Here is a 13,933-nt window from a genome sequence, read left to right as displayed (position 1 = left end):
GGGAGGCTGAGCTGGCCCGCCCCTACCTGGCCGGCCTCAGGCTGTGCGGGAGGGGAGCCTGAGCTGGCCCGCCCCTACCTTGCCGGCCTCAGGCTGTGCGGGAGGGGAGGCTGAGCTGGCCCGCCCCTACCTTGCCGGCCTCAGGCTCCGCGGAGGGGAGGCTGAGCTGGCCCGCCCCTACCTGGCTGGCCTCAGGCTCCGCGGAGGGGAGGCTGAGCTGGCCCGCCCCTACCTGGCCGGCCTCAGGCTCGGTGGAGGGGAGACTGAGCTGGCCCGCCCCTACCTTGCGGGCCTCAGGCTCTGCAGGAGGGGAGGCTGAGCTGGCCCGCCCCTGCCTTGCCGGCCTCAGGCTCTGTGGAGGGGAGCCTGAGCTGGCCCGCCCCTACCTTGCCGGCTGCGTCCTTGCCGCCGCTGCTGGTGGAGCTCAGGGACCGTGTGCGCTGCTCCTTCTGCTCCTCCACCTCCGACTTCAGGTGCTCGATGTGGACCAGGTAGGCCTGTTCCTGGGCTTCTCGCGTGCTCAGCTTCAGCTCCAGGGCCTTCTTCTCCTTCTCCAGGAGGTAGAGCTGGGCCTTCAGCTCGGCCATCTCCTCCTGCGGGGCGCAGAGTGTACGAGGGGCTGGTGGGGCGGCAGCAGGGCCCCCGGCTGCCCCGCGAGGCCCTGCGGAGGTGTCACTTGGCAGCTGCTGGGGGGGCACCAGACGGCTGTCTCCACACGTCCGCAGTACTGACTGTGGCACCACACCATGGGCTTGCCACTGTGCCCCGGAACCGAGATCAATGGGTAGAAGGGACAGGCCTACAGGCTTCGGCACAATAAGGAACATCTTCCTAACAACCAGGATATTCCACCTCCACTTCCCCAGTGGTCATACTCGCCTTGCTGGAGACCAGTTTTCTGGCAGGCAGAGGCTAACCCGCGTCAAAGAGGTTGAAGCATCTGACTAGGTCCCTTCTAAATTCCATTTCCCTTCCCATTTTCATGACATTAATCCATGGATATCATCGCCCTCATGGCAGTTGGGTCCTGCAGCCATGCTGGGCAGCTCAGAAGCACCCACGGCAGTGACACTGGCCCCAGGTCCTATCAACTTCAGGACCCAAATAAAATCCATCGAAACAGAGCCCTTATCAAGTGGCTATTCATCAGGTCACTTCTTAAAGTATCTTGGAGAAGTCTAAGGAGAGTTTGCTGTGAAGAGTAAGAAGTGACCCTAAAATAGGACAGTGCTCCCTTGGACCAGGTAACAGTGAGAAGCACTAGCATTTACTGAGCAGGTAACACTGCTTTAAATGGTTATACTAAGCAGCTCATTAAGTCCTCTCACCCTGAGGTAGGTACTATGAATATCTCCATTCATGGATGGGACACTGAGGTGAGCAGAGCCCACGGCTTCTTCAGCCCACATGCTGAATAAATTATGGAGCCTGAGTTTGAACCCACGACCTCCAGCTCAGAGGCCAGGTAAGCACCAAGCTACAGTCCCCCTTTCGAGGTGAGCCCATACATGACCCTGGGCTTTGCCTCTGCTGGGGGGCGAGTCCACCACCCCATGACCCCATGGGGTCAGTCTCCCCAGCTCTTTCTGTGATCCTACTTAAAAGGATTCCTCATATGCTCAGTCACTTCATACACTGAACCCCTCGAGAGGGATTCACCAAGTCACTGACTGCCGACACCCCCAAAGTGACCCTCCTCTGAGGCAGCAAGCCACAGGCCTGCTGTGGTCTCCTGGGTAAGCCAGACCCGGGAGGGGATGTTCTCAGCTCCAATGTGGGGAACACCGGAAGGGCACCCACCCTGGCTAGTTACACTCTGGGACGTGGGCATTAGCCACAGAGAAGGCACTGTGCCGAGCAACTGCTCAGAAGAAGACGCAAACCTTTCCTGACGATGACATAAAACCAGGATGAAAGGTGTTTCCACACACTGAACTGTCTCATCTCTTGCCACCAGAAACAGGATTCTTAAGGTGCTGGCAACACTGTGTCCTGAACTAATGTGGACAGTCACACCCAGAACAACACACAGATGCAAGCTTGAGAGAAGGAGAGATGAATGCATAGGTGCCAGAGATGAAGCGGGTGTTCTGCCCAAGAGGAAAGATGAGGCAGTCACAGTGCCGGCCCCTGTGGCCTCGGGTGGGCAGGGGGCCCAGGTGCTGGGCTTTCAGCACCTGCACAAGGGCAGGGCGGACAGCCAGGCCGGAGAGCGTGGCGGGAGCACTACCTCGTAGAGGAGACTAGAAGACCGCCTACCGGGAGACGTGGCCAGGACAGAGGTGTCCTCACTCAGGTTTCGGGGGAAAAGAGAAGAAAAGCCTCCTCTGAGAAATCAGATGACAAACCTGAGGGATTATGAACGGACAACAGGAGCTCTCAGCTGAGAGTATAACAAAGACCAGCCCTAAACCTCTGAAACCGACAGGTCCGAACAGGTCAAGGCTGCAAGCATTTACAGGGATATCTCCACCTAGGATGGCCCAGGACCACCGAGAAGACAAGACTTCCACCGAGGGTGAACTGGCACCCGGGGTGTGATGGGGATGATGAGTGTTGGTGCCCAAAGGGACCAGGGGGTCAGGAAACCAGGGCTCCTGTCCAAATGCTGCCCTGGCCTGGCCCTGTTCTCCCCAGCTCACCTGAACATCAGCGTCAACCTGGGAAGCACCTGCAAGCACTCTGGAGACAGAACAGAGGCTGTTCACACACACACACACACACACACACACACACACGCACGCACACATAGAGAAAATGGAAGTGAGTCAGGGTGAGGCATTTAAAGGACCAGAATCTGCATTTAAAGAACCAGAATTAACAAGGGAAAACATAGAAAATAAATATTTAAAACAGTTGGAGAGAAAAAGGAAGAGGAGTGATGATGAGAGGATGGGCTGTTTAGCAGAAGAGCAGATCTGAGGAGCCACGTCCATCTAGAGATCAATAATGTTTACTGAACACCAAGCACAAGTGAAAACAACCAGAAAACTTGAGTTTTTCAGCAGCTGCAGCTTAGAACAAAAGGGTGACTCTGCGGCCTCTGGATTCGATGGGCGATCACACACCCCTGAGCACACTGGAGGGACACACAGGGAGGGCAGCCCTCGGGAGGGGACCCAGTGGCTGTCCCTGAGTTATGATCTGATGGGTTAATTCTCTCCCAGCTTTTTATAATTTCTATTTTTTAAAAATAAAATTTGTACAGTGTGTACATACTTTATTCACAAGCATCAAAGGGAATATTAGACTTTTTATTTCACCAGAAAGCTATTTCCTGGCCAAAACAGCACTGAATTTATCACACAACACACTGGCCTGAATATAAGAAGGAAATCTGTAGTCTTCAGCCAAAGGAAATGTGACATTGGCAAGAAATCATAGAAGGGCAGCTTCAGAGCTGATTCTGCAGGGTTCCGAGCCCCACAGAGAGGGGGAAGTCCCCGCAGCGAAGGACACGCCTCCCAGCTCATGGGCAGTGAGAGGGGAAGTCAGCCAATATCGCATGAGGATTCCCGAGGGGGAGTGAGGCCAGGTCTGAGCAGGAGGACCAGTATCTGCTGTCACGGCCCCCAGGCTTCCCCTGACTCCGGCTTGAGTGGCCACGGAAGGGACGGCTGTGCTGAGCCAGTCACCGGGGTGTGATGGGGATGATGGTTGTTGATGCTCCACGTGGCACCAAAGGGACCAGGGGGTCAGGAAACCAGGGCTCCTGTCCAAATGCTGCCCTGGCCTGGCCCTGTTCTCCCCAGCTCACCTGAACATCAGCGTCAACCTGGGAAGCACCTGCAAGCACTCTGGAGACCGAACAGAGGCTGCTTCAGCCTACAGAGGCCGCTTCAGCTTACAGAGGCCTCCTCAGCCTACAGAGGCCTCCTCTGGCTTCTCCTGGAGACGGGGTGCTCCATTCTGGCCTGGGACCCCCAAAACTTTGCCAGTGCTCGGTGCACCTCTCTAGGAGCACGTCCAGCCCAAGGGACCCTGAGACATACTGAAACCACTCCTGTCTACACACGAGGTTCTGGCCGTCCTCCTGTGGAGAGGCAACTGAACATGGATGGCTGACCAGCTTTCGAGAGGCCTTTTTATGTTTCCTCCTGGTGACGCGGAGTGCAGGGGATGAGGGTGTGAGAAGAGCACCCCCGCCCCCAACACGGGTACCTTCATGGCCATGAGCTCCTGCATCAGCACTGCGTTTTCCAGGTCTAGCCGCTGGCTGTCCCCCCGCGGCTTGACGTCGTAGCTGAGCGGGTCGATGTGGACGCTCTCCAGCTCCAGCATGGTCAGCTTGACCGCCGCCCTGTCGTTCCTGAGCTGCTGGATGTAGTCTTTGAGCCGTTGCTCGTCTTCTTTAGTGAACTCCGTGTCACAGCTGCTGGCTGTGGAGCTGGTCGTGCTGGGAAGACAAAACAAGCCAACTCACTGCATCTCCAGCCGCTGCTAACAGCTCTTTCCCTCCTCATTCTCCTCCATGCCCTCCTCCCCCAACAGTACCCAGCTGGTAACGCCAAAGCATCAACAACAAAAAAGCATTCTTCCTAGCACTGTACACTCACATCACCTTTTGGGAAAGAAATACGTGAAGAATATTGGAAATGTTTATACCCTTTAAGACAACATGTGGACTCTAGAACTAAGGAAATAATTCCACAGAAGTAAAAAGGTACACAAAGATGTTTTGTGGAATATAAGGTTTAGTGAATTATAGTATACATCAAAACAAAATTACGTAGACATTATGGAAATAATTATGACAATGGTGGAGAGAGTTTGAGGAAATAGGATGAAAAATGTCATAAAAATAGTTGTACACACTGCTATATTTAAAATGGATAACCAACAAGGACCTACTGTATAGCACAGGGAACTCTGCTCAGTGTTATGTGGCAGCCTGGATGGGAGGGGAGTTTGGGGGAGAATGGATACATGTATATGTATGGCTGAGTCCCTTCACTGTCCACCTGAAACTATCACAACATTGTTAATCAGCTATACCCCAATACAAAATAAAAAGTTTAAATTAAAAAACGAAACAAAACAGGTGTGCTGATGGACAAGACTTAACAAAAGGGATGCGTTAAAGGAACAGAGCAGGTGAAGAACAAAGTATCTACAGTGTGACCTACAGACTCTGTGTGCGCGCACACACACGCACTGTGCATGCACGCCCCAGACCGCTGACAGCCGCCCCAGGGGGTGGGAGCTGGAAAGAAGGGCAGTGGGGGGCACCTTCTGTAGTATTGCCACATTAGAAAGCAGGGTGCCCCCAGGCCTCCACGGCTGTTCCTCTCCCATCTTGGATGAACATAAATCCTTCACAGGGACACAGGCTGATCCGAGGGGCCCTTGGCCACCCACGCTGTGGGAATGCTAAGCCGGGGCTGGCAGTTCCAAGGAGCACCTGGCCCGAACCCCGGGAATGTGACAGGCCATGAATGTCTCTGTGGGTTCTAGAGTCCCACGGCAGGGTGAGCACGACAGGAAAACTGCAGCCTGGATCTCAAGACCTACAGCAGTTTCTCTGGACACCCCTGCACTTGACACAGCCCGCATGGAACTGGCTTTGGAAAGATGGCAGATAAACAAGCAAGGGGCCTATTTAGCTCTCATCAAACAGGCCAGTCTGGCACCATCATCTCTGCTGTTACCAACCTGGAAGTGGAGGTTGTGAGACATTTCGTGGCTGGAATCCGGTGTAGCTGGGCCTAGGCTGACGTCGCCTCATTCCACAGCCCTGTCTCCCCAAGATTTCCATTGTGAGGTGCTGAGCAAGGAGCAGGAACTGGTATCCACCGGCTGTTTCACTGCCCTGAGCCCAGACCTGCCCTCCTCACCTCACAGCAACAGGGGTAACAGGCCCCCAGCCAGCAGGTGCAATCTCCTCACAATCTCGATGTGACAAGAACGTCCCATTCTTGTCTGTGACACATTATCAAGAAGTTGAGGCTTCCAGGGAGGGAAGGGTGGAAGGGATGGTAGTCCACACACATGAGGAAGAGGACTCCCCAGGGCTCTGGTGGTCTTCAAGTCAGAGAACTCTGGCCAGCATAAAAGATCCCGATCACCACAGACTCTCTGAGGCCCCCCACCACCCCTGAGTCCATCAGGACGGAGCTAGATCAGTCTGACCAACACACAACACCTCTTCAGAGGTGGTGACGGTTACTTACACGTGTCCACCGGGGGTGAAGGGGGAGAGCTGGTCAGAGAGTGTGGGGCAGAATGCCAGGTCTCATAGGGCCTCATAGATTGTTTTCTCTCTAGAATTAGATTTAGAAGCCCCTGGAAGGTCTATACTAGAGGAGTGACAGGATTCACCTTACATTTTAACAGGCTCCCTCTGTCTGCTGTACTGAGGGATGCAGGGAGGCAAGGTCAGAGAAAGGAACCATTTTGGGGGCTATTGTGACAAGCTCTGGAGAGAAGGTGGAAGCTGAGAAGACAGGAAGGAGGTTAAAAATTATTCATCGATCAGTGCTATGTATTCTCAAGCTGTATTTTAAAAAGGATGAGACGGGACAAGCAGCAACGCCCTCCAGTTGGAACGCTGCAGGTGCGACGTCATAAACAAAGCAGCGCAAGGGAAGCATGAAAGAGCAACCGGCATCGTCGGCAGAGGGCGCGGGGAGCCGGCGGGGCATCTGCGGATGACGGCTGTCCAAGAGTGACTCGTCCCGAAGAGAGAGAGGGTCCCTCCCTCAGCACCTCAGCCTTCTTCCGTAGAGCTCAGTGACAGGCATGCCTCACATAAAACCACCCAGGAAGACTCAGAGCTCGCCTGCACGGACTGTCAACACAGTGTGGAGGATAGATGCCTACGGCCTAAGCTTCCACACGCTGAGCAAAATTAGAGTGAACTGAAGTGGTGGCAGTGCTCACAGCGCTTTCCACGTGACTGAGTGAAGAGATGCCCTCCCAGACATGGCATGTTTAGACAGCACGGTGCTGGGAAATAGCAACATTTTTTTCCCAGTGAGTGGGGAGAAGGCTTCAGGCAGGAAAATCCTCTCCCATGAATATGAGACTCACCATCAGAGGTTCACTTTACAACTCTTTTCATTAAAAGTCACTGGAAATTTTTAAACATACAGAAAACACAGAGATAAACTAATACCTGGGTGGCCTTTTTTCATGTTTTCTTTGAAATACTTCTTCAGAAATGTAACACACTTGGGCTTCCCTGGTGGTACAATAGATGGGAGTCATCCTGCCAAAGCAGGGGACACAGGTTCAACTCCTGGTCTGGAAGGATGGCACATGCCACAGAGCAGCTAAGCCCACGTGCCGCAACTCCTGGGCCCACATGCTGCCGCTGCTGAAGCCCGTAAACCCAGAGCCTGTGCTCCGTAACAAGAGACGCCGCCACGAGGAGCAGCCCGTGTACTGCAACTGAGCAGCCCCCCTTCTCCACAACTAGAGAATGCCCACCAAGTATAATAGATACATAATTTTTTAAAAAGAAATAGGAGGTACTTGAGGTACCCGTTTGATTCCTGTCACTTATTTCCTACAAACTGAAGGTACCTTACACCAGTCAGCATGGCCATCATCAAAAAGTCTACAAATAGTAAATGCTGGAGAGTGTGTGGAGAAAAGGGAACTCTCCTACATAAATGGTGGGAATGCAAGTTGGTGCAGCCACAGTGGAAAACAGTATGGGGATTCCTCAGAAACCTAAAAGTAGAATTACCATATGATTCAGCAATCATATTGGGCATATATCTGGGCAAAACTACAATTCACAAAGATACATGCACCCCGATGTTCATAGCAGTACTGTTTACAATAGCCAAGAGATGGAAGGAACAGATGAATGGATAAAGATGATATGTGTGTGTGTGTGTGTGTGTGTGTGTGTGTGTAAAATGGAATATTAGCCATAAAAAAGAACAAAATAATGCCATTTACAGCAACATGGATGCAACTAGAGATTATCATACTAAGTGAAGCAAATCAGAAAGACAAATACCATATCACTTATATGTGGAATCTAAAATAGGATACCAATGAACCTATCTATGAAAACAGGTGTCCATGGGGTCACAAAGAGTCAGACGCAACTGAGTGACTGAACTGAACCGAGGAAGCAGAAACAGGGACACGGAGAATGGATGGATGGCCGCCGAGTGGGGGGAGGGAAGCACCGAGGGCTTGGCATGGACAGGACGGATAAGCTGATGTATAGACGCGATTTATACATACCATACAGATGTATAAAACTGGTACATATAGGATGGATAAACAACGAGGTGCTACTGTATGGCAGAGGGAACTATATTCACCATCCCGTGATAACAACAGTGGAAAAGAACGTATACATGTGTATGACTGAGGCACTCTGCTGTGCAGCAGTAATTAACACGTTATAAATCAAATAGGCCTCAGTAAACATTTAAACAATTATTTCAAAACTCAAAGGATAGTACAACCTAGAGTTAGTTCTCCAAATATTCTGCAGGCCCTGACAGGTTAATATGTTGGTGTATTTTCTGTTGAGCAGGACTGGTGCTCCCCAGTGGTTGTCAAAGAGTAGTGGTTGGGGACGGCAGTATAACCTGGGAACTTGTTAGGAATGCATGTTCCCAGACCCCACGACCCAGACTCCCCGAGTCGGGAATGCTGGGGCACAGGGCAGCCTTCTGTTTTTTTTTAAATTTTATTTATTTATTTATTTTTTCAGCCTTCTGTTTTTTTTTTTTCTTCAGCCTTCTGTTTTATTTATTTATTTTTTTTTTTTATGCCTTCTGTTTTAAAATGTACCATCCAGCTGATTCTGAGGCTCAGGCAGGTTTGAGAACAACTGGTCAACCCCACAGGGTAAGTGGGCATTTGCAAAGTAGCCTGAAAGGTAATGGGACCCAGTCCCAAATTCTCTCGGGAGTGGCCACTACGTTCTTGGGCTGATCTGGTGGGTACCAGTGAGCACAAGCAGGTCTCTGACATCAGGCAGGCCCGAGTAAACGATCTTCCTCTACCCATGCCCAGCTTTATGGCGCAGAGTAAGTTACCCAAGCTTTCCAGCTGTGATAAAGTGGGGACAGTAACAGTTCCCACCTCACCAGGTTATGGGCAGGAGACAATGGGTCCTGAAGCTGGCAGGCCACACACCGCGCTTGCTTTGGGGGAGGCAGAGCGGGAGGGAAAAGCTGGGCCAGTGGCCTCTCCACACCCAACACCAGATCCAGGACCTCCCTCTTGAGATGGCAGCCACCTAGCAGGTCCTGCAGAAAGCCGCCTGTCTGAGGGTCAGCAAAACAGCCAGTGCTGACTGGACCTGAATACCCCCAAGAACTGCCTGGGAGACACTGACCTGGGTGGGCAGAGGCTGCCTGGCTTTGGGTTGTCCTGGAACCCTCTGGGACCTGGGCCTGATCCCGACTCTGGCAGGGAAGGCTTTTGTCTCACCTCTCTACTGTGGTAGAGTTTTAAGGGAGAAAGAAACAGAAAAGAAGGACAAAAGCTCTCCCCGCCAGAGTCTCTGCCCCTGTGGAAAGCTCAGGGTTGTAATGCTTTTCCAGGGGAAAGTTTAATTTCCAGATAAGCACCCAGCCTGGCAGCCCCTCCAGGCGGCTTCCCTCTCTCCCTCCCAGGACACCACAGCGGGCAACGGATCAGGCGAGGCTCATTACAGTTCTGCTTTGGGCTCTGACTGTCCTACCCGGAATATGGCTATGACAGCTGTGAGCAGAGGGGAGGCCATGGCCCTTTCTCCGCCTCCCCTAGACAAAGGCGCTGTCTCCAGAGGGCCGCTGCCGCTGCTGGGCGGGGTCAAGTCAGCCATTAACCCTCGGCCGGGGATGCAGGGGGAACGCGGGAGCGCAGTGAGCGCAGTTGTCAAGGGGGGATACGTCACTGTCCGAGGGGGCTGGGCTCCTCCTCCTCTCCGGAGTGAGAGGGATGGTGGGCAGAGGGGCAGAGGAAGGAAAGCCCGGCCTGGCCTGGGATGGTGGGGCCGCACGTTTTTGGGCTTTGCTCTGGTTTCTCCAGGAGCCAGGCCAGGTCACGCAGGTCTTCTCTCCCTGATGCTCTGCTTGAGCTCCCCTCGCTGGCCCGGCTCAGAGTGCATTAGTGGCCTGCGGGATGTCCACTCACTGCACACATGGGGGCCTCCAGTGAGGGGAGCGCTTGCTGGCCGGCCTGGGGCCCCCACCCCCTGTCTGCATGGTCACCGTGGGATTGGATGCAACAGATGAGCTCAGATGGCCTCTCTTCTGTCCCTCTCCATGTGTCTCACCCTTGTTCTCAAGACAACTTCCCCTCTTGCTTTATAGGGAAAAAAATCCCATCTATTTTTTCAGCTTCCTCATCTTGTCTTGGCAGAAAAGAACATTTCTTTTGCCTTGAAAACCAGAGATGGATTCTTCCTGAAGTTTTTCTCAATGTCTTACATGGCTCCCAGTTACAATCTCACTTACAACAAGTGCCACTGGGGGGCCCTCTAGTTGCTGAGCATTTAAAACTTATTTGAAGGGTGGTGGGGGGTCAGGCCAGGTGACATTTGGCCCCACTTCTCTGAGCAGAAACTTGAGCTGTCAACTGCCTGGACCTTTCAGTGTTGTGCTGGGTATCCACTCATGCCCCATCCCCTTTCTGACAATTCTTTGTCACAAAGGAGTAAAAATACTCAACACAGTCCAAACCTCCTAGGTCTGGATGCTCTCACATGATTATAAGAATGCTCTAGGAGAGGTGGTTCAGGCAGGAAAAATTATTCAAAAAAAAAAAAAATACAGCTGACATTTAAACACCAAGTTTAACCTGCGCAGATCACTTATACCTGGATCTTTTAAAAATAAATCTTGTTCTATGGGACTTTCCTGGCACAGTGGATAAGAATCTGCCTACCAATGTAGGAGTCACAGGTTTGATCCCTGGTCTGGTAAAATCTCACATGCCATGAAGCAACTACTTCTGCATGCCCCAAGTACAGAGCCTATGCTCCAGAGCTTGTGAGATGCAACTACTGAAGCCCACACACATACAGCCTGTGTTCTGCAATAAGGGAAGCCACTGCAATGGGAAGCACACACACGGCAATGAAAAGGAGCTCCCGATCACTGCAACTAGAGGAAGCCCGAGCAAAGCAACAAAGACTCAGCACAGCCGGGAATTAAAAAAATATATGTGTGTGTGTGTGTGTGTGTGTGTGTGTATACACATATATATATATATATTACATTTATGATGGAGGTTGGAGGAATCTGTGTGAGTCCTGGAACGGATCCTCTGAGATTATGCAGGTAGGTAAACTCTGCCACCAGATAACTACAGTCCTCAAGCATTTTCTGCTTTCAGAAACTTAGCTGACAGTGGAAGGCAAAACGAGAGACACAGTTAGGAGACAGATGATATTTCTGCAGCTATTTATAAGGTGCTGTTATGATGGTGTTGGAAACCAGGCATCTCTAAAACAAATATTAACCTGCTTCTGATTTGGTTGCTGATAACGTACCAAGATAAACACCATATAGATCTGATACTTATATTGCTGCTAATAATTTCTCTGACATTAAAAAAACTTAAACACTTTACAGTCAGCACTCCCTACTTATGAATTCTGCATATGCAGATTTAGCCAACTTCAGGTGGAAAAATTTTGAGATTAAAAAAAAAAAAATCCAGGAAGTTCCAAAGAGCAAAACTTCAATTTGCCATGTGCTGGCAACTATTTACATAGCATTTACATTTTATTTACAACTATTTACATAGCATTTACATTATATTTGGTATTATATAAGTAGCTTAGACATGATTTAAAATATATGAGAGGATGTGTGTAGGTTCTAATGCAAATACTACAATGTTTTACACAAGGGACTTGAGCATCCTTGAACTCTGGTATCCATAGAAGTCCAGAACCAATCCCTCGAGGGTACCGAGGGATGACTGTAAATGATTTCCAACATCACTAATAATTAAGAGGTACAAAGTAAAACATTAAGGGTATTTTTTTTCTTTTTGCTTAGAGATTGACCAAATTTAAAAAAATGTATATCATCCAGTTTCAGCAAAGGTGTGGAGACAGAGGTGCTAACACATTTGCTTCATCATGGACGGGGTGGGGGGGGGCACTACTTGACATTTGAAATAACAGTCATTTTTGAGCCAGCACCTTCTACTTCTCAGACTTGATCCCACAGAAACTGCATCGGGGCACAGATGCAAGGACCAGGGTGGAGACCGCAACAGTATTATAATAGTGAGAACATTCAACAAGGAGTCATCCAGTAGTGTCTGTCTCTTGCAACCCCATTCTGCAGCCTGCCAGGCTCCTCTGACCATAGAATTCTCCAGGCAGGAACACTGGAGTGGGTAGCCATATCTTCTCCAGGAGATCTTCCCAACCCAGGGATCAAACCCAGGTCTCCTGCATTGCAGGTGGATTCTTTACCATCTGAGCCACCAGGGAAGCCCAAGAATACTGGAGTGGGTAGCCTATCCCTTCTCCAGGGGATCTTCCCAACCCAGGAATTGAACTGGGGTCTCCTGCATTGCAGGCGGATTCTTTACCAGCTGAGCTACCAGGGGAGCTACTACTGAGAAGAATGACACAGAGAGAGATGTCTAAACAAACAGCAACACTAAGGGGGAAGGGAAGGTAAAGGCAAGATTCAAGAGAGTCCGATTAACAGGATCCTTTTTGGGTTAAAATGAGGTGGAGTTACATTTTTAAAGGTGCCACGTGTCGGTCTGTTGACGACACAGCCCTGCCCCTTCTCCTGGGACCCTCCCCTTCTCTCTGCCCCAGAGGCTCCTGCGGAAACCACCATGACCACAGATAACTGAGGGCGGTACTTGAGCCCAGCAGGGGCAAGGTGTTCCTTCCCAGGATTTTCTTACCTGACACCAGTGAAACCAGTCAGCCCAGTGTACTGATGGAGGTGGCGTGGGGGTTTTGTGTCGTCTGGGGAGCGGCCTGCAGCAGGGAGGTGTGGGGGCCACGGGGGCCAGGTGCGGTTTGGTTCTCCTGCTCACCAGAGCCCTCTGCCTTCAGCCTGGGTCCAAGGCTTCTGTATGGGAGACCCGATATCCACCCCCAGATCTGAGTATGTGTCTGTCACTGGCAACTGAGGGGCTAGCAGGTAATTAAAAAAATGGGCAGCTGAATCTGTGAAGACACTCTCCAAACTGTGTGCCATATTGTTTTTAGTGACGGTCCTTGCATGGGGAATTTTATGTAATGCTTGGATTTCAATTGTTAAGCTTACTTTTAACACAACGAGCATAACATTTTTGGGGAATCAGCAAGTTTTAAGAAAAGTGAAAGCGTTTTCAGCTATCTAGTTCCCATAGAAGCTAAATGATAAGTGACAGAACATTTTTGCAGGAGGCCTGTACACCAGGCTATCATGTAGAGGACCATGTCTGAGCTGGACTTTAGAACTGATGAGCACTCCTAAGCCTAAGTTCCAAGGACTCCGCATAGATTCTCCTGCTACTTGGGTGGGGAAAGCACCTTATTTTCAGAGGGAAGTAGACGTGCCTACTCTGACAGTCAGATTGAGTCAGGCTCTCATTCCTTGAAGGTTGCTGATTTGCAGGGGGCGCACAGGCTTACCCTAACTGGATGGGGCTTCAGGTGCATTCACCCTCTCAGTGGACACAGTTCCACTGTGCTCAGCCTTTCTTTCTGTTCCAGGGAAACTTCATCTTAGATCCTGGAAGGTGAGGGCTGGGCACCTCTGCTGTTCCACCACTCTGCATTTGAACTGAGGGCGCAGGCCCCAGTGTGAGTGGTCAGCCAGGTGGAACCCCAGTTCCCTGGTTGCTTCCCGAGCTAAATTCAAGGCTGCAATCACAGCCTGACAGAATTGGCACCTGTTGGCAGGACAGAAGGGACCCCAGCCTCCAAAAGGGCAGACTTGCTGTCGCTGATGCTGTCTTGGCCCCTTGTCCTATTGTACATTTAGATCAATGATCTGAAATTGTAATG

At 51.0% G+C, this 13,933-nt stretch overlaps 1 protein-coding gene across 3 annotated transcripts in view; it reads right to left on the bottom strand.

Annotated features, from left to right (window-relative positions):
• Positions 1–13,933, bottom strand: part of MCC (MCC regulator of WNT signaling pathway) — a 494,030-nt gene that overhangs the window by 22,432 nt on the left and 457,665 nt on the right. For all 3 annotated transcript variants that reach the window (XM_070462369.1, XM_070462370.1, XM_070462371.1), the window contains 2 exons: positions 4,162–4,396; positions 387–593 (listed from right to left, as the gene is read on the bottom strand). In XM_070462369.1, the coding sequence (XP_070318470.1) occupies positions 387–593; positions 4,162–4,396 (442 nt within the window). The remainder of the gene's footprint in view (positions 1–386; positions 594–4,161; positions 4,397–13,933) is intronic.

Source organism: Odocoileus virginianus, unplaced genomic scaffold (assembly GCF_023699985.2).
Source record: "Odocoileus virginianus isolate 20LAN1187 ecotype Illinois unplaced genomic scaffold, Ovbor_1.2 Unplaced_Scaffold_3, whole genome shotgun sequence".
NCBI lineage: Eukaryota > Metazoa > Chordata > Mammalia > Artiodactyla > Cervidae > Odocoileus > Odocoileus virginianus.
This window is presented reverse-complemented; position numbering and strand designations above follow the sequence as displayed.